At 41.7% G+C, this 21,967-nt stretch overlaps 1 protein-coding gene across 3 annotated transcripts in view; it reads left to right on the forward strand.

Moving 5' to 3' along the window:
* Positions 1 to 4,508: 4,508 nt before the first annotated feature.
* fam47e (family with sequence similarity 47 member E) overlaps positions 4,509 to 21,967 on the forward strand; it is a 49,143-nt gene continuing 31,684 nt past the window's right edge. For all 3 annotated transcript variants that reach the window (XR_012983639.1, XM_076270392.1, XM_076270393.1), the window contains exons 1-2: positions 4,509 to 4,632; positions 11,024 to 11,181. Coding sequence is in view for 2 of the 3 variants with exons in the window: in XM_076270392.1 (XP_076126507.1) it covers positions 4,600 to 4,632; positions 11,024 to 11,181 (191 nt within the window). In the remaining variant the exon portion in view is untranslated. The remainder of the gene's footprint in view (positions 4,633 to 11,023; positions 11,182 to 21,967) is intronic.

Genomic DNA, 21,967 nt, shown 5'->3' on the forward strand with positions numbered 1-21,967 from the left:
AATAAAGTCCTCTGCAATGTCTGCAGCAAGGAATTTGCATATCACCGGAGTTCATCAACTCTATAGTGACACATCAATGCAAAGAAATAAGTGTTGACATTGAGGGGAGTGTTCATTTATTTTTATTGTGTCCCCTAGGTTATATCTGTGGCCTGAAATGCCTTGTATGTGAAAAAAAAACTTCTTCCCGAAGCACTTTTGAATTTCCTCAGCATATTAGGTCATATCATAGATTATTATGGCAATTATTTGAACAGTGAAAATAATAATAAAAGAGTTTTTGAACTTTAATGTCACTAATTCTGATTATTCAATGATTCATTTGAATTTAAATATGTAAAATACTTTCACAGCAAAAAATATATATGCGATTAATTTAGATTAATTAATCACAGAGTATGTAATTAATTAGATTATTTTTTTTAATTGATTGACAGCCCTATTAGTAATTGATCATGCTATGACATTAATCAGGATTTCAATGTGTGGAGGATATTTGTCTACAGTAGGCGATCACATAAGGTTAAATGTACAACTGCCGGTGTCAGTGTTGGCCTACATTTTCTATGTATTAGAAATACATAGATAAACCTTAATTTTTATTCTCATTTCTCAAGGACTGTTTTGAAAGACTCAAAAGAACAGATGTTTTAGGGAATATAAGGTCATGGAAATTTGTCAAAAAATCATGATAAAGTCATGGAAATTCTCTGGTGAAATGTGTATGAACCCTGTATATAATATAAAAAAACACAACTAAGCAAAAAGGACAGTAGAAGATAAAGAATATACTATGAATATCATGCATCATTTAAAAAATAACTAAATTTAGGCTATCTTAGACCTCGGCTATACAGAATAAGGTTTCCCTTGCAGCACAGGATGGAAATCGAAATCCCGACACTACATGAAACTTGAGCCATTAAATACCCCACAGATTTCAGTGGTCATCAGTCCCGATATTTACCAATGTAATCAAACAGTCCAAACATAAATTAAATCTCAAATTGAACATCTGCTTTTGATAGCCTACCCATGCCGCTACAAACGAAAAGTAGGCCTATGTCTCAGAAATAGAAATAAAGGCCTATAGCTGACTCGAATACAAGCCATGGCCAAATAAAGGTGCTGTGCTTTGCGCAGCCTAAATAAAAGACCCCATGCAGCCATCATTTGAGGATTTACGAGTTTCCTAAACATTCCTCACCCATTATCTAGACATGCATGAAAACATTTGAAAACATAACTCACTGCCATGTAATATTTGATCGCTGTTTTGCTACTAATTATCTTTCACGTAATGAATATGCACAGAAAGTGAAAGAAGGCCTACTGTGCGCTCCGTGTCTGTAGCTGTCTGTTCACGTCTGCAATTGATTGTAACGTTCCTCAAATGGAGAACACATCGATGTTCTCTCGTGTTATAGGCTGTCATGCTTCTGTGTCTGCAAAATTCCTGATGGTTCCTGATCGCTAAACGTTTGTTTTCCTTTCCTGTCGATAGCAGTTGATGTTGAAGCTAGTCTAGGCTATAATTTGACTTCAGCGGTGACAAATCCTGCTGAAAGAGAGAGAGAGAGCAACGAACGAGAGAGAGAGGCACCCACAAAGTGGTCCTGCGCGCGCGTGTGTGTGTCAATTGTCTGCATGGGGTTCAATTGAAGTCAGAGTTGGTCCAGTCAATAGTCCCGCATTCAGGCTGCTCCATTATTATGACCGGCGCGCAGCGAAGCGGTCATATAGGTTTAGTCAGATTTTTTTTCTTTTTTCTTTTTCGCATGTCCAAATTTCCGTCAAGGATTCCCGGGACACTGAAAGACCGGGGTACACGAAACTTGGTGGGCATGTAACCCCATATGGATAGCATGGAAACATCGTTTTTCGTTTTGATCTGTAGCCCCCCTGCTGGACTGTACCCCCCGAAAGGAGGGTAGGGCAGACACAGTTTTCTGTGAATATCTCGAGAACCGTAAGGTTTAGGAGGACCATTTTTTTTGGTATGTTGATCTCAAGGGGCCATGTCAACCCATTCCATAACCACTCATTTCATGTATAGCGCCACCTAGTTAAACACAAAAAAGTAAAAATGAGGTGTTGTAATCGCAGGTATCTGTGACCTAACATAGTCAAAACTGCACGAAATTGGAAGTGTAGGATCATTATGACACCCTCTGAATGCACGCCAAGTTTCGTGAAATTCCGTTCATGGGGGACCACACAATAAATTAATTTATGTTACTATACACCAACTGGCCTGTAGGTGGCCGGAGACTGTTTTCTGTGAATATCTCAAGAACCGTAGGGCCTAGGAGGTTCACTTTTTTTTTGTATGTTGGTCTTAAGGGGGCATGTCAACCCATCCCATTACCACTTATTTCATGTATAGCGCCACCTAGTTAAAAATTAAAAAGCAAAAAATGAGGTGTTTTCATCACAATATCTCTGGCTGACATGGTCAAAACTGCACGAAATTGAAAGTGTAGGATCATTATGACACCCTCCGAATGCATGTCAAGTTTTGTGAACTTTCGTTCATGGGGGGGCCTTACAATAAAATAATTTATCTGTACATTTAGTGACCGTACACCAACAAAGATTCCCGGGACACTGAAAGACCGGGGTACACGAAACTTGGTGGGCATGTAACCCCACATGGATAGCATGGAACCATCGTTTTTCGTTTTGATCTGTAGCCCCCCCGCTGTACTGGACCCCCCGAAAGGAGGGTAGGGCAGACACAGTTTTCTGTGAATATCTTGAGAACCGTAGGGCCTAGGATGACCATTTTTTTCCATAAGTTTGCCTCCAGGGGTCATGTTAACCCATTCCATGTGTACACATGTGCATAAACAGATACACACGCACACACATACATTCACAGTAATCATACGTATGACACATACTCACACAGTAGACATATGTACGCATGCATGCACATGCACAAACACACATACGCAGGCAAACACACAAGCACGCACACACACACACCCACACACATAAAGATAAACGTGTACACGCACACATGCACACAATTCAAGAATTTTTCTCAGAATTATGAACAGGCAAGATGGGGGTGGGGTTGTATAAAATTAATTTTACATGTGAAATCTATGAACTAATCATGTTTTGGTACTTGTTGTCTAGCAGATACCAGTGAGAATTGAGTGTGGATAATGCAATTTAGTGAGACAGTTAGAATCATATAGGCCTTTCAGCGTTTTGTGGAAAAAATGTGCTGGACTGGGCGGTGGTCATATTTTGTACCGCTCTGCGGTACATCTAGTTAGATTAACATCAGACAGCACTGTAAAATGTGTGGGAATTTCTCGCATTATGGCTAGAGTTACGGGACTTTTATTATTATGCTCAATACTACGTAATAATTTATTCGCAATACCCGCAATCTCGTGCTGAAATTTAGACCCTGGTTTTAAATGCGCATCTTTTTTTCTCTCGCTCTCTCAGAGTTGGCCAGCCGAGCAATTGTTCTGCTGCCAGCTTGTGCCAATATATCGTCCAAAATGCTTGATTGCATTGCATTCTCCACATTTTTAGCTTAATTTTCATGTACCACATCAGCATTTTTGTTCAGTGATTTTTTTGGAAATTGCTTTACAATTAGCGTCGGGCCCTTGTCAGCAGCCTTCGGCTTGCCTCTTGCCACTATTCACTCCTTCGTCTTCAGTAACATTCCCTGTAGAATTCTCAATATTTTTGACCTCAATGTGTCCAGTTACATAGTCTGTCTGTTCTTGGTCTTGGATTTTGTGAAATAAATTTCTAAATATCATCTGCTTGCAGCAGCTTCGGTCTGCACGTCTTTTTAAAACGCATCTTTTTCTCTCTCCAGCATTTAATCTGCTGCCGGCTTGTCTCTCCGCATCGTCCAAAATGAGTTGTCAGGCCCGGCTGCCTTCCTAGGGCGAAGTTTCTTCAGTTGATCTCTTACCTGATCTGCAGTGATGATGGGGGGGGGGGGGGCATCTGGGGTCTGTGTGTCTGATGGCTGTTGACTGAAGTCGTTGTCACCTCATTGTTTGTGGTTGCCATGTGGGGGAGGGGTGCAATATCCAGTGATGGTGGGGGTGCAATAGCCTGTGATGGTGGGGGTGAGTGTTGCACTGGTAGAGAGGGAGGGTGGGGGCTGGGGGATGACCACCTCCTTGATGTCCCTGTCAAGGCTGCCATGGTCGTGGACACCTCAACAGACACAGTCAAAGAGGCATCAGGCGGGGGCAGGATATGAGGTTATGGTGGCTTAGGTCGTTGGATGTCACCGGGATGCAGAGCTGGAGAGACTTGGAGACTGGGAAGTGGGGGTAGGGCAGGCACGCAAACAAGAGCAGTGTCTGAGTCAGCAGGGGGTGGTGGACAGACCATTGCCATTGGAGCTGGAGCAGGGCAGTCAAACCTGTTGTAGAAGTGGTTCAACTGGTTCGCCCTGTCCAGGTCCCCCTCCACAGAGCTGCTGCTCTTCTTAAGGCCAGTGATTTGTTGTTTTCCTGCAGCTTCTGTTCCACTTTCCTTCTGTAGTCCTCCTTAGCCTCTTTCAGCTTGACTTTGAGTTCCCCTTGCACGTTCCCCTTCCCCATTGTCAATATGGCTGAGGACATGGCCATTCCAACAACACAGGTGAGTTAGGAATGGGTAGACAACAGCATCCAACAAGTTTTTGGTGTCTGGATCACTAATGCTAACAGTCTTTCTGATAGCTGCTAACAATCCTTCTGATAGCTGCTAACAACAGCCAAAGAAGTCTCAGCACGGGCGTCACCAAAGATTGTTAAGGCGGAGCAAGATACTTCATCAGGAGCCACTTCCGGGAACCCGGATCGCACGGTGGGGGGGGGGGGGTCAAAATCCCCCTTTATGCAGAGCAGAGGCAGCGACTGCTCCATTGAAGTCTATGGGCATAGCTCAGAATTTTACCACATATGCTAAGGTCTTAGTTCTATAGAGTTAGGAATGTGAATTTCGGGCACGTTTTCATGATCCTCAAACCCTTGTGAACATTTCAGGTACATTTTTGAGGATTCCAGTCTGGAGAAAATCGACTTTATATCAGGTGTGCGCCGGTTATTTATGCCGCTGCTGTTGGCGGGTTGCAACGTACGCTCATCAATACGTCATCGACACGCCTCTTTATGCAGACAGGATTCGATCCCCATTTCGCGCCCATAGACATGAACTACGACGAAGTATCTTGCTCCGCCTTAACAATCTTTGGCGTCACTATTTGCAACATTGTTACTAGCAGACTCAGAGCTCTAAAGCTGGGAGGAACCAAAGTTATGCAAAAACCCAGCATCATCAAGCACATGATCTATGAGGGTGGGAGGCAGTTTACATCCAAGCAGCAACTCTGGGAGGCTATTCTGACATTCTGGCAGCTCTGGGAGCCTATTCTGCATAGACATTAAAGCAGAAACTCATGGGTGTAAGAATTGTGAAGGTGATATCAATGAAGGGGTCCTATGTTAACATGTAACTTGGCCTGTTAAGATGTTTTTGATTGAAATACCTTTTGATTTAATTTATATCACCTCCTAATGCTGCAAATTCAACAAATTACCATTTTTAGTTCTTTACAACCTATAAAATGTCTTGAAACTCTGTTGTGCATAATAATTTGGAACAGTGCATTTTGAGGTTTTTTTGTTGTTGTTGAAAACAATACTGTTATCATTGGGAGGTTTGTTCAATAAAATTCGAATTATACTCTAACGCAGGGGTCTCCAACCTTTTTGGGAATGCGGGCTACCTGAAGACCCGAAATCATATGGAGGGCTATTCATTTGAAACAAACATACCCTCACCCCTTTTTTGCGAGGGTAGTCCTCCAAAATAATACGCCTATGTGATTTTTACTTTTAAATTATCAATATTGTGTAGGCCTATAAGTCTTTATATATTAAGCAACTGTATTTTCAACTTTAATATCAATAGCCTATGCAACACTACCAACATTTTTGTTCAGTTTGTTCATTTCAAAGTTTGCATGCTGAATCTAATCCAATTTTTTTTAACAAAAAAAACAATATTTTTGTGCAATTAATAATTTGGGTTACAATTTGTACCCAATTTATACCCACCCACCATTATGAATTCAGGGGTTGTTTAAGCCTGATTTCAGTGGACAATTCAGTTTTAACATTTCAATAGTAATCGCCCATACCACCCTAACATATGAAAACTCCTTTTAAAGTTATTGCACACCTGAAATCTCTCCATGATCTGACAAAAAAGGTCATGTCCTGCTCAGTCATGCATGCCACAAAATTTTCAGCGCTATTATACGGCAGTAGCCTACGGAGGAGAAAAGGCCTGTGAGCTAAAGCAATTGTTTTTCAGTCCTTGAACAATCATGCAAGAACCGTATTTGACGAACATGTTATGGCCACAGAACTTTTGCAAAGATATGTTTCCATTGGCTACATCAGACGAGCAAGTTTTTTCCCCCTTTACTGTCTATGCATGCGAGCAGCGTGTATGCGCTCCGCTTCCGTTGTTTTTTAAAGATTGAATGGGAAACGGATTTGGAGCCAAAGGCTAAAATGTAACGCAGCTACAATTTGTAAGGTATCACCAATATCAATTTAATGTTACAGATGTATGGCTACATACATTCTTAAAATGGTTCTGGTCTAGACTTAAATATCTATTGAAAACTTCACAGTGGAGCGTGTTTTTAGAGCGTGATCTGCAGGCGACCTGTTGGCTATTTTTAGAAGGTGCGCTGGGGGCGCCTCATAGCCGTCCCGCGGGCACCGTGGTGGAGACCACTGCTCTAACGGGTGATAACTTGAAAATTATACTGACTGTCATTTGCATCAACTATTTAGGAAAATCTGAGAAAAATGTAATTTGCATAATAATTTGGAATGCAGTGTCTGGAAGAGCAGAAAAACTCACTATGCGTGAATGCCCGGCTAGACAGGAAAACAAACTTCTCCAAATACATGTGAACACGCCGTTTAGGCTAGGAGAACAGAAAGACTCATTGTACGCGAACGCACTGCTAGACAGGAGAACAAACTTCTCCCACTACATGTGAACACGCCGTTTAGGCCGGCGCGGCAGAAAGTCTCACTGTGCACATGAGAAACGGCCACACATTGGTTTTGTCAGCCTCAGTATCAAAGGCTCTGCTTTTACCGGCTTTTACACGTTAGGATTTTGGGTAGTTTAGTACTTTTTACGTTAAATTGCAAATACATTTTTTTTTCTCAAAACAAGGTTGATGCCCCATTAACTTTATATGACTATAACTGTATATGAGCATATACAATCGCTTAGTCATGTCGTAGCTGGTTTTAAGTCTACCATGGACAGTTACAATTTTATGGCTTATACTCCAATTGTCAATGGAGAAATTGTACTGACTTTTTACTTCCGGAATCGGCTGTGGGCGGGACTGTTGTGTTTATCAAAAGGGTTCACTCAATATAGGTGATCAAAATTGGTGATGAAGCCACCAAACAGGAAGCAAGCTTTATCTCAACTACGCCTTGATGTATCAAATTTTAATTTGACCCTAATCCTGATTGTGAGGACACCGATCCCAAGTCCCACCTCCCATTGTCAGTCCCATAGTTACTGTTGCTAAGTCGGACAAGTTTGCAGGAAAGTGTGAGGGAACGTGTGTTCAACATGGGGATGCAGCGCCATTTAGCCGAGTGTAATAGTATGTGCTGGATAATTTCTGGTCGTCAAGTAATATTGCTTCAAAAACCATAGGCCAGAAAGGCATTCAGTATGCAATGGAAGACAATGTCCGCTTTTATCAACGAGGTGGAACAGCACAAATCGAGGGCAAATCAATCCAGTGTTATGCATCTTAATGGGATTCATGTTAACATAGATCTCAATACAAATGTCAAGTTTTTGCCTGAAATTGCACTGTGCCTATTTACAAGGGCATTGTTCCCACCTCTTTTGGGGCCTACCATCAAATGTTGGACCTCTATAGAAAGCTGAGAACCTGTAGCTTTCGTAGGAAACAGTCAAAATAACTGTGTGATGTACTCACACAGAGTTACAGAGGCTAGAATATAGTTTTTTCTTTCTGCCGGATTACAAGCATCTCTGAACTGACCACATTTCAGCCCTCTGGGTCACTTGACATCCCTTAGAAACACAACTGAGCCCTAGCACCAGGTCTTTGAGGCTGTGTGCAAAAGTAGATCAATAAAGAATGAAAATATGAGTGCTTTAGACCATTATTTGCCAAGGTATGCTCATGCATTTTGTAAAATGCCTATGGTAACTCCCCATAGGACTTTTTGTTATCCAAAATGCATACTGACACTCAAATGCTTACTGCACATGAACCCCTTTGTGTAGAAGCATAATCCTGGTCTCAAATGAAAGGTAACACTTTGAGGTTTCTTGTGGAATATTTACATTATATGTCAGGTGTTCTGATTTTCTGTGTTCTGAATTTCTATGGATGATTGTGAATATTTCAGTACCCAATATGTTGCATCTACTTATGGTGCTGCAGCTACACTGCAGCCAGAAGTCAGGGTAGCACCAAAAGCGGAGGAGGGGGAGGGGGGCATTTTGGATCAAATTTAATTGAGACATAATAAAATTAATCTGAAAATGTAAAGCACTATACAGATTGTACATGAAAAAAGTTGTCATTTTTGGATTCCCAAGAGCCAAAGCTTTGAAATTGTGTATAACATTACTATGCTACATAGCAATATGGTGCATACAATTGATTTAGAAGGTTGGGGGGAGGTGGGGGAGGGGGGGGAGGGGGATAACCGTCCCGCCGGCATTAAATGGGGATAAACAGTTAGCACGTTATCACGAGCAGGTAGTTTACCTTATTTGCTGCAGATGTGACTCTGATTCAATAAACAGGTCTGCGCGAACATATGGTGTTGACGTGTCCATAATAAAATAACAAAATCTAACCATATTTTGAGGATTAATTGAGACGGAACCAAGTGCTGCTCAGATCCAAGTTTGTAACTTGGGAGAGTGGCTATGTTAAGCAGCTCATGTTGGGGAGGTGGAGAGATAGCCTCGCTTCGGTAGGCCTATAGCCTACTTATTATTTTGAATGACTGCTTTAGAGTATGTTGAAAGTTCAAATTAAAATATACAAGTGTATTGAAAAGAAACCACTAGACCTATCCCAAGATTAAACCATACCACGCACAACATATCTGCATGGCAAGCAGACACTATCAAGTGCACCACTGCATAGCTGCTACAGTACGTGATTTGTCTTGCAGACTTCATCAGTGCCCGTTATACTTAATTTAAATGTGGGCAATGTAGGCCTAATATTGGTGATTTCGAGACTGCATAGCCTATACAGCAAGGCATAATTTTTTCGGCACATGATTTGATCTTTAGAAGGCATTAGGCTATCTCTCGTCCAGCCATCAAGATTGCATCGCAGTAGGCTATTGTTGCGTTTGTGGAAAAATTATCGTTAGCTTATTTCTGTGAATAGTCTTCTATCCCAAGTTAAATATGGCAAGGTAGCTGTGCCTAAAAGCTGAAAGTATTCTTGTTGTGTGTAAGGTGATACGTGATTGAAGGTGTAGCCTTTGTTAGCGCGTCTTCCAATGGTGAGTGTGCAAGTTTAGTTTACTTGGCAAAGTAAGTAAAGTGTAATTTCTTTTGCGTAGGCTTTTGTTGTCCATTGTCGTCTAAACAGTGGAAACCAGGTTTAGTTATGTTTTTGTGTGTAATGAACACAAATAAAGGGAACATTTTCATAGCCTACAAACTCAGATTTATTTAGATAGATAGATAGAGATAGATAGATAGATAGATACTTTATTGATCCCCAAGGGGAAATTCAAGTTTCACTAAATTTACTACTGAAAAGTAGCAGCCTATCCAAAGTAATGCAAAGTTATGTGTGTTAAAACATTTCACACGGTTAGGATATCGGATGTCACTTCTACAAGTACCCCAGGCATATATTTGAACCTTTTTGAGCTCTTTAGTTATTTAGGCTACTCGCAAAAGAAGCATTATAGCATTCACATAACCGTCGTATTGTCATACAGAATGGACACTAGAAAATTCAAAATTGACCGAGGTTGTCCGAAGTCCTCATTGTGACATAGTGAAAAGGGGCGGGGCTTGAGATCGGTCAATTGACCTGTCGCTAAGCCCCGCCCCCCATTGTTACTGTGTGAAACTCAGACAAACATACCAGACTTGATTAGAAATACATTATGGAGAATGGCAGCTGACAGTATACCAAAGCAGGCTTTTGGTTGATAAAGGATATAATTTCCTCCAGAAGCAATCAAAAGGGACTTAATTATGCTATGGAGGGGTATAGTCAAAACTTTAAAATGTATACAAGGTGACAAGCTTAAAGTGGAGGCGAGTAGCCAGATCACTGTGCAAAAACCACTGAGGTTAATGCTAGCTAGCTAGCTAGCTAGTTGAAGATTGAGACTGAGTGTTAGGCTATATTAACATTTGATGTAGTAAGAATATAGTAGTTGGCTAATGAGCATTTTCATCTTGGGATTTAACAGGGAACCTGGTTACTGTGCCCACGTTGTTGGCTTAGTAGCCTACATTACGTCAAGCTGTTGCAAATGCGAGAGACGTCCTGTAGGCTACTGTTGATGAAATATACCCTCGTTTACTAGCCACTCGGGGTACCGGCTACGTTTGACCATGGTTATCCGTCGCTTTTTTTTGAGGAAATAAACTCCATAAATAACCATTAATTTGTCATTTTATGCCTCCTCCCTGTTGTTTCCTATTTGTTCGAGCTGATTAGATGTCCGAGTCTGTTGAGGCTGGACTGGCATTGGCTCATCTGCGTTCTAAGAGTGGCGCTTAGTGACAGGTCAATTGGCAGGAAATTGCTGTAAATACTTATTACCTTACCCTTGACAAAAGTCCATGACAATCACAACACAATCACATTTTTTATCTTATATAATTATATCTTCATCTTGTGTGATGGTAATTGTTTGATATATAATTTAGCCTTGTATAGTTAAATTACATTCATTCCATGTATTTTCAGTTATTTGATGAGGTGCTTTTGGTATTGGACCCTGACATGTACTTAAAAAAGAGGTCAGCACTGAAATGTAAGAAACAGGAGCACAAAGATTTCTATAACTCTGAGAAGACTCTGCCACCAATTACAAAGGATGAGGGATTGATATCTGTGAAAGAAATGTAAGTATTCTTATTTTACTACACTTTTTTCATTTAAGTGGAACACAAGTTTTCAAACTCTTGGGATTTGTTGCTCAACTGTTGATCTCTCAAACATCATCAAATGCATTAAAAATGTTGAGAATGTAGAGACTGCATTGCATTACCCGGACAACAATCAAAGGGTAGGCTATGTTCAAAATGTCATTCTGGCACCCTGAAATGGATTGGTGCTCTGCAGTTTGAAAAAGACAAGTCTAGCATCCCATTATTAACGAATTAACAAATGGTTTCTCATGAATCAAAGTTGACACTAAAGGCCGTCACACAGAGCCGGCGATGTGACAGTCGAATGTGACGGTGGAATTATGTTAATCACGTTATTACACACAGTACTTAAGATGCGAGCAATTGTATTTTCTGTATACTGTGAACAGATGAGCACCCATCGATTCAGTGAAGACACTGACCAGACAGCTGTTTTCTATTATGACGCATGCCGTATTATGCCCCGTCATTCTGTAGCCGAGGTGTCAATACTGTTTTTTCTGGGGAGACACTGTTACCACAAACACACCAGAGTCGGAGGGTAGCCTTTAGAAAAGATAAATATTTATTTTTTTATGTTGAGACATCAGTCAACTCTTGTTTAAAAATACTCAGTCTATTCGTGATAAAATCCACAATCCAAGGTATGGCAATGACGGGATGAGCAGCAATTATGGCACTGCACAGTTCAAGTGTATGGAGCGGGAGAGGCAATCAGAGCCGGCTGCGCACACACACGCTGGCTTGCAGGAGGGCAGGGTCTTGGTTCGTGACTGACAGCTAGGGGCGGGTGAGCCGCAGGCAGACACCAGACGGGCCAATAGCAATTAATAGCTACACACAGGTGAGAGGATGCCACGCCAACAACAAAGGCCAAATAATATCAAAGTCCATCAAATCAGCACACGAGTGTCCAGAAGTGTCCAGACTCAGCACTTTAACTGGGCGATCGTAGCTGTAATACAGTTTTAAATCCAAGAAGCCACCAGACGCTGGCTCGTCTGATTCAGTAAGAAAGAGGAAAACGGCACTTAACTTGGCAGAGGGCGGCTTATGTAAACCGCACCCCCGAGGTGAATAGTCAGGCGTGTTAGTATTCCCACAGCAGGCTGGTTCGTAGCGGCAGCCGGCTCACGTTGGACAGGACAGGACACCAGGACGACACTCCTTCGCTAGAGTATAGTAGAAGCACGATCAGCAGGCAACAGCCTCGCAATGGCAAGCTGCAGTCCCACAACAATTATGACTAAGTCAATACACTTAACTTAGCAGAGGGCGACTGCAAACCGCACCTCTGCGATGAATGAACAGGCGTTGTCACTGCTTTGCAATAGTTCGATCACAGCAACGTCCCTTCGGGTCAAGCGTCCAAAAACTGGCCGTCACCAACCCAAAACTGGCTCCAATGTGCTGTGCCTAGCTCTCATCCACAGTGTTCACAGAATGTGCAGACACCCTCTCAGTCACTACACACCACACCAGTGACTCGCGACTACTGAAATGCTACTTGGCCTATCATCCCTAAATCACCACACCTGCGTGAACTAATTACCTCAATGCACCCCAATGATCATACAACAGACTCCAGGTAAGTTCTTACGTCACACGACACACCCACCTTCCAATCTCGCAGCCACCACCACACAGACACAGACAGATAAACACAGGCACGGGTTTCCCCGTGACAATTCCACTTGCTGTGTGCGTACCATTCACTTCATTAGATTCTATTCAATTTCACTGGTCACATGCCATAAATCGTAGTCGCAAAGCCGGCCATGTGTGTAGGCCTTAATACACACAGTGGGAGCAGGTAGAAATGTTTATGTTTCATTCAAGAGCTTGACAAGAGCAAGGATGATGAACATATTGTAACTGATCTAGAGTTTGGAATTAATTCTGCATCTGTCCTATTTCCTCATAACACCCTCTGCTACTGTTTTCAGTTAGGGCGTTTTCACATCTGAAAGTCCAGACCAAGGTCTGAACCAACATATATTTTTTTTCATTCAACATATTTTTTTTCAAATTGACTTTTAGACCAAATGGTCTGACCAAATTATAATTAAATAGGTTATATGATCTCCTCCTCTCCCGTAAGCGTCCACGGCTCATTTTAGGCTCATTATTTGGTAGCTAGCTGCCTCAACTTCCTGTAATTGGTCCTGTTGGATTCTCTGGTTGTTGCGTTGTGTTTTAGTTCTAATGTCTGTATTGAAGATGGTCAATAAAGCTTGACGGCGGGGTCAGGATTGGCGATTAGATGATGATTTATTATAGATGGTACAACAATGAATAACAGAACACAGGCTAAGTCTCAAACAGTAAAACTGTGCAGAGTCTAACAGTTGTGGTTGTTATTAGAAGCGGCTGCTGAGCCTTCCGACAGAAGATGCTCCTCGGGTCGCTTCCTCGATCCGTCTCCGAGTCAAAACCTAAGACAAAGCCTGTTATACTAAAACATACAAACGTCAATCATGCCAACGTGGCAGGTGCCAACCAGTGTACAAAACCCGGCCCTGGCCAGATGGATATACTAGCCCGAATAGGCAGACATGCTGTCTCCCTCAGCCCATGTTATCACTGATGTTCCTCGGATGTTCCTAAACATCGGCCTCTCTGACCTTCCTGCTGGTACACAGGCCTAAGGCACAGTTATGTACAATAATATGAACCTCTCCCTGTTGTATTCTACACACAGAAGTAACATATGAACACATCAGAATACAGTGAGAATACCCCAGAATTCTACAGTCCGAACCATCCAAAACTGCATACTGCAAATGAACCGAACCAGGATTTGATCCGGACCGAGACCACCTCTTTTGGTCGTACCAAATTTTGGTCTTTTGATCCAGACCGTGGTCTGTGGCACCTTTCTTAACTGCAATTGGACCAAACTGAAAAGTCTGAAGGTCTGGACCAAATGAGGTAGGTGTGAAAGCCCCCTTAGACTGACGTCATCCTCTGCTGTTCTGTCCCTTCAGTTAGTACCCAGAGTGTGCTCAGAATGCTCTGAGAGTGTGACGCTCTGAAATGAATGCTACTTCTGAATCTATGAATGGTTTCAAAGGGTCAGAGTGTGCTTGGACCGCTTGGAGTTGCAGTTCATGAATGTACCTAAATGGTAGCATTAATGCGGGGATCTCAATGGATATAATGAAGTGGCAGTGGCAAACCATTCAACGTTCAGATCCCATGTCACTAGTGTAACGCTGACTGCGCCTTTAGCTCCGCTGCTGAACCATACCAAACAATAGAAAATCTTCCACTTCCCGCTGGTCAGTGTGATACTCGTTGAGGAGACTAACCCCACCACAACAAAAGGCCTACATAATCCAGTATAAGTAAGATGTAACGTGAGAAAACATTTACTACATTGTCATAGAAGTCATGATGTTCTATTCAATGCTTAGTTGCTGGTGTAACACTGCGCACCAAAGAAATGGAAATTCAAGGCAGGTGGCTACTAGACATTTGAGGGCCCATATGTTTACTTACAATGCAATCAATTTTTTATATTATCTTTACAAAAGTTAAAATACTGGTATTTAGATTATGCGTTTATCCAAGGCAACATAGACATACAATAGCAGATTCAGGAATTTAACTGGCCTGGTGTGGCTACAGGTTTGGACAAATAAAGGCAGGTCTCAATAGACCTCTGAAGTTCGCCTACAAAAAGTACACAAAGCTGCCATTTTTGCCCATGTCAAGTCAAGTCAGATTTATTTTTAAAGCGCATTTAACATGCACATAGTGCAATCCAAAGCGCTTCACAAACAAGACACATAACAACAAGACAAAAGATGCCGGATGGAGCGGCGTAGTCGCCAGCGTATCCATGACATCAAGACATGACAAATACATTTAAATAATAACAAATACAAAAAAATGCCGGGCGGAGCGGCGTAGTCGCCAGCGTACCCGTGACACCAAGACATACAAGACAGACAACAAAACAAATAAACAAATAAAAAAAGAAAATATATTTAAAAAGGGGAAAAGTGATGTTAAAATTAGTCCAATTTCCAAACCAGCTGAAAATGTCCAAGGGCAATGATGATCCGTGAAAACTGCACACAGAGCTGTGTCTTCACAACCGATGCAATGCCAACAAAGTTCTTTAGCAACTGATCAACCCGGTGAATTCACTGGTAGTCTGGAGATAACGTTAACGTAAGAAGCTAGGCCTGCTAGACTGCAGTCTGGAGATGATGGAAGCACAGTCCAAAGTACTGAGCGATCGTGTAGATCCGCAATTCGGTGGACTTAACAGCGACCGTTTGTTGCTCCGTGAGATTGCAGCTCTTCACCGTTAACGTTAGTCTGCAGTTGGCAAGGCAGCTCGCAGGTCAGCAACAGCTCGGCGGCCACGGTAGATCTTTCGCAGAGTAGCTAGCCTAGGTCCAGCTGTCCCGAGAGATCCCCTCGACCAGACAGTGAAGTGCACTGTTCACGGATGGATGGAAGGATGTCAGAGGCCCAGTTAGTCTGCAGTTGGCATGGCAGCTTGCAGGTCAGCAACAGCTCGGCGGCCACGGCAGATCTTTCGCAGAGTAGCCTAGGTCCAGCTGTCCCGAGAGATCCCCTCGACCAGACTGTGAAGTGCTGCACCGCTCACGGATAGATGGAAGGATGTCCGATGCCCAGCTAGGACAAAAGCTAGCCATAGCAAGCTCCCAATGGACAAATGTCAACGACATCAGCTGACTTAGAAGTAAAAAGGACTAAGAATAACACGAAAACTATCAAAATAGCGTAAATAAATAGGGAAAACATTTAACCAGACAAACCAATACAAAAAATAAACATGACATTACATAAAATTACGAACATTACATAAAAACAAACAAAAACATGATGCCAGACGGAGCGGCGTGTCTCGCCAGCGTCCCCGTAACCTAGCAACCTATAAGGAGATCCAGGTGTTAATTGAAGCTAAATACCTATGGCAAGTTGCATGGCAAGTTAGCTCTGGGCTAGCAAAATCCAGGTTCATTGTTTTAACGCCGGGGTCTCCAACCCCCGGTCCGCGGACTGGTGCCGGGCCGTGGGCTGGATCTAACCGGTCCGCGAAAACAAAAAAAAACGTGCTATACGAGGCAGGGCTGTAGTACTCGAGTCCGGTCTTGGACTCGAGTCCGGACTCGAGACCGTTTTTCTATGGTCTCGGACTTGCTAGTATTTGGTCTTGTCTCGGTCTCGGCCACTGGTCTTGCCAAATATGGCTTTTGGTCTCGACCGAGTCCAGGTGTCTTTAGGGCCATCAAAAATAACGTGTTAATCGCCGCGATTCATTTTGAAATACATAATGCGTTACAAAATATTAACGCAATAGTGTTTAACTTTGTGGGGGGCTGATGTCATGTAACGGAAGCCGCAAAACCTAAAACCGCAAGCCTGAGTTTATTTTACTGTCTGTGGAGTTAGCTGAAGATGAAGAGGAACCAACATTTAGCCAATAAATAGTAGCTTTGCTGCAAACTGCTTTTCACTCTTGTTAGATCGTTTACAATGTCAAAATGCACCAACAGCAACAGTTACATAAAGATGATACTTTTTGGGTCCTCTCCATTAAGATCCAACTTGAACGTATGCTACTCCATTTAATTGAGAGCGTGTCTGAGTGCACACAAGAGGGAGAGAAAACGATTGGCAGGCTCCAGCTGGCTTGTCGTTGTTGATGATAATTGATATCTCCTTTTTAATATAAGAAACTTATAAAAGGAAGGCAACAAAGATGAGGTTAGAGGAGATTGCAGATTTATGCGGATTTTTTATATATTATTTCCACTACTGACCAGTTATGAACTGTGAGAGCCAGGGCACTTTGACATGTAGGCTGCACTCACTGTGATTTGAAAAATGGACAAAAATATGAAGAGTTGTCTTTGCCTTTGTGTAATGGAATTGGTGAGTCTTGAAGTCTTCAATAATTTGTTTACATGAAGCACATATTATGCCGATTGAAACACATTCCACTCAGCTAGCTAGGTGACTGGCTCAGACTCATCATTCACTTTTAATTGCAAACAGAAAATGTCTAGCTAGCATCATGTCATTACATGCTTCTATTTCCAAAGGAATGAAAGCTGTTTATACCAACTTAATATCATGCTTATCATTGTTAATATTGTGCAATACATGTGGTACAAACAATATTAGAGCTTGTGGACTAGCTATAGGCTATATTTCAATGGAGCTGGTAAAAAAAAGATCATTATGAGAACGTGGCCACAATGGGCTTAAAGTGACAGTGCACCATTTACAAATGAGTTAAACAGCATCAAATGTGTAGTATTTCTTAAGAAATGAATACTTTAAAACACAATTAATGTGTCAGTATTATCATTTAAATAATATAAAAGTGTTTTACTTTTACCTTTGTGGTTACTCATAATCGTTTGACAGCCCTATAATAATATTGGAGGAGAAGGGGAATGGCTACACTTACAAATCCTGGGTGTTGTCACACTGTTTTTGCTTTTAGATAATAATAATAATAACCCAAAATGATTGTCTTGATACTGTCATGCATAAGACTTTTTTTCCTATCCTGGACTCGGTCTTGACTCGGACTCGAACCTTTTTGGACTCGGTCTTGTCTTGGACTCGACTAGTCCTGGTCTTGGACTTGTCTTGGACTCGACAAAGGTGGTCTTGACTACAGCCCTGATACGAGGCAACTGCATAGGCTTTTTCTGTTTATGATTTATGGTCTATGATCTTCAAACTATGAACCTCCTCGACGAGTAGATTGCTGCTCCACTGAGCCACGAATTTAGGCTAGATTATGCCCGGTGCTTCTGTCTGTTAATTATAACATAGTATCTATCTATATAATAAAGTATCTATCTATCTATCTATCTAATTTACGGTAAAACTGAATAGTGTTATGGAACTACTTTATTAAAAAATTACTTCTTAATTCATAAAATATAGAGGCATAATATTAGGTGGAAGTGGTAGGCTATGAGTGCTCATCCAATGTGTATGCGCGTCTGCGCAAGTGAAACTGACAAACTGAACCACTCATGGGTAGGCTAGGAGCGGATTCCTGTGGATTCCTGCAATGTTCATGAAAACAGATAGCCTAATAAATCGCGACGACTTGTTGTAGGCATAACAGTATATATATATATAGCAAATAGCCTATGGCGATGCCGATGACAGATTTCAAATACATTTATTTCACTCATCTCGCTGGAGTGAGCACATAATGTGGGCTGTTGCGCAAAGAAATTAATTAGGGAGATGATCGGCTAGCTAATGATCGGCATCTCCATTTACCAAACGCTATAGTTTTGCTAACATCTCCACTGTTAACGTGAAATATGCTTCCATGCAGGCCAGGGTAGTGTCAAGCAGCAGTGAAGTGATAACCTTATCATGCAGGTAGCCAATGTTCACGTCAGCTGAGTCAGACATAAAACGGGCCCTGCTTGCTCTGTTAAAGTTTTTATGCCTCTTCCAGACTGCGTTAAAAGCGTGTATTCAACAGCCAAAATTATGCTAAATAATGCAAAAAAATAAAGCAAAAATAATGATCAGCATCACCTCTCACAAAATAGGCTACTATCAACGTCCCTGCTACCGGTCTGTCAGAAATATGACAACTGTTGTCCAGTCCGTGTAATGAAAAAGGTTGGGAACCCCTGTTTTAACTTAACGAAAATCACATTATCCACTCGAACGCAGAGAATAAAAGTGTGTAGAGCAAAACGTCTGCATTCAAGACTTCTTCTTCCCTATTAGAGTTTAACAGGTGTGATAATTTAAAACCCCATGTTATTGAAAAACACAAGATACCAGATCTCCTTATATGGGCAAAGATGGCAGCCTTTTTGTTGGCAAACTTCAGAAGTCTATTAGGAGCCTGGTCTATTCATAAGATCGCCCACTTCAGCTAGTTGTAATGCTGGTGAGATCGCACACATAAAATTTAGACAGCACTACTTAAAACACACATTTTCCACTTATGAAATGTAGCCAATGTTAGTCAGAGTTCCTAAGTATTTAAATCTCTGTCAATATGGACATGCTCGTTAGATCAGTTTAGAGCTTAGATCAGGCCCAAAAAATCAAGCCTGACCCTACCTGAGCCCGTGCACGTTGTGCCCGAGCCTGGCCCAGCCCGACACATTAACTGTAATTGACCGATCCCAAGCACCACCTCCCATTGTCAGTCCCATAGTTACTGTTGGACAAGTTTGCAGGAAAGTGTGAGAGAACACGTGTTCCACATGGGGAAGCAGCACCATTTAGCCGAGTGCAACAGTCTATGCTGGATTTCTGTGCGTCAAGTAATATTGCTTCAAAAAGCAGAGGCCAGAAAGGCCTTCAGTATGCGGAAGGACACATTCACAATGTCCGCTGTTGTCAACGAGATGGAACACCACAAATTAAGGATAAATCAATCCGGTGTTACGGATCTTAATGGGATGCATGTTAACGTTCTAATTGTTTATCCCCAGTTATCACGAACAGGTAGTTTACCTTATTTGCTGCAGATGTGACTCTGATTCAATAAACAGCAGGGGTGTGATTGGCAAAGGTAAAAAAAAGAAAAATATACGAAGCATGGAGTGACTCCCCCCCCCCCCCGGTTTGAGTACTCGAGTGCACTATAGTGTTGGCTACCGTATATTTAATGTACCTATTACCTACACTTCATAAAATACATGGGGCAAATCCTATGCAAGGGTGGCACTAGAAAAGGGCCTTAAAGAAAATATATTTGGGGGGGTCCGGGGGCATGCCCCCCCCCCCCCCCCCCCGGAAGAAATTTTTGAAAAATAACCCTTTAATCTGATGACTTTTACGGGAAGTATTGATACATTGAGATACATATATTTCAAACATTATAGCATATTACAATACAGCCTATAAGGCCTAAGGAAAACTCATTTATAATAGAGCAAAGTAGCCTAGGCCTACACAAGATTAAACCAAATATGGCTGAAATATATAGGCCATCATGATCATTTTGCCAACAGTGACGCAGAACCATGGATTCTTTCCATTTATAACATGTTTTGTTTATATCTTAAACCAACATTGAGTACATTATTTACTATAGGCCTACTTGATGATAATATATAGCCTGCCCCCTAACAGTCCTCTGGGCCTACGTACAAAATAGTATAAATATATATACTCTTTTGATCCCGTAAGGGAAATTTGGTCTCTGCTTTTATCCCAATCTGTGAATTAGTGAAACACACACAGCACACAGTGTACACACAGTGAGGTGAAGCACACACTAATCCCGGCGCAGTGAGCTGCCTGCATCAACAGCGGCGCTCGGGGAGCAGTGAGGGGTTAGGTGCCTTGCTTAAGGGCACTTCAGCCGTGCCTACTGGTCGGGGTTCGAACCGGCAACCCTCCGGTTACAGGTCCGAAGTGCTAACCAGTAGGCCACGGCTGCCCCCAAAGAATCATGTGATAGGCCTACTGATATTGATGCTGATTGAAGAGATTGCAACTTGAAGGTTGTTGAAATTTCAGTTTCAAAGAGAATCAAATCACATCGATTCCTCTCCTCCCAAAGTAACACTGTAGGTCCTACACCTCTCCTCCTAAAGTAAATGGTAGGCTCTATTTTAACTGCACCAGGATTGTGTAGGCTAACCGGCTACAACACTAGTTTTAAAAGTGCACACACTAAATGGAGAGCTAAGGTTAAAATGCGGACTGTGCCTTTAAATTGGCGACTTTTTATCTATCAGCACAATGCTACAGTAGGCTATTTCCACTAAATATTCAGCTCAATATGATGTGCAAGACGTTTACTATAGGCTATGCCAAAGCTTTGATCTCTTAGCACCGTCACCATAACGTTACGTTCTCATGGTGAGATGGCATCCTGAAATATGTTTTAGACAAGGGGTGCAAGGTTCACGGTGGTGAACGGCTTGACAAACACGTAAATGACAAGGTAAATTAAACAATGTAGGCCTATAGACAGGCTTTGTGTTTTAAAACTATGAAAACCTGTAAGGTTAGGCTAGTCCGTCACAGCTAATAGTGCAGGGCGATATGTAGCAAAAAAAGGTGTTTGGAACATTTCATGTAGATTTTTGCAAATTATGTTTTTTCACTTCTTCAGACCCTATAGTTTGCAAAACTACCTGTTTCCAATTTTTTCCCGGACTGCACAGGTCCAAAATCCAAGATGGCGGATATATCACCAAAAATTGCAAATAATCGCCTTTTTAAACATTTTAAATGGATATATGTTAGGTATTATCATTATATACATACATGTTCTAATAAAATTGAATGACTTAGGTAATAAATATGACCATGGGTGACATGAGATGTCATGATTATCAACCAGTGATGGGTGTAACCACCATTATGCTTTTTATTGGCACACCCGGAAAAACACATTCACTGATTTAAAAGTTTCCTTCACATAACCTAATAATCATTTGAATTAAAGTAATGTTCTGCACTCACCCTAATAGATTAGATTAGAGTAGATTAGATTCAACTTTATTGTCATTGCAGAGTACAAGTATGAAGACAACGAAATGTGGTTTGCGTCTAACCAGAAGTGCAAAAAAGGAGAAAAGTGCAATGTGATATACAAAGTATAGACAGGTGGTGCATAGACAGGTCAAGAAATATAGTGCAGTGTAGACATTAGTATACAGTTGATTTATATAAAGTAGAGAGGTTTAGAGTATAAATATGATATGATATATATAATATAAATATGTGCAGTGTATTAGCAGTTACCTTATAAGAGCAG

The sequence above is a fragment of the Alosa pseudoharengus genome, unplaced genomic scaffold (assembly GCF_046254945.1).
Source record: "Alosa pseudoharengus isolate Yale_2024_CS ecotype anadromous, Long Island Sound unplaced genomic scaffold, YU_APseudo_1.1 YU_APseudo_1.1_scf_6, whole genome shotgun sequence".
Taxonomy (NCBI): Eukaryota; Metazoa; Chordata; class Actinopteri; order Clupeiformes; family Clupeidae; genus Alosa; species Alosa pseudoharengus.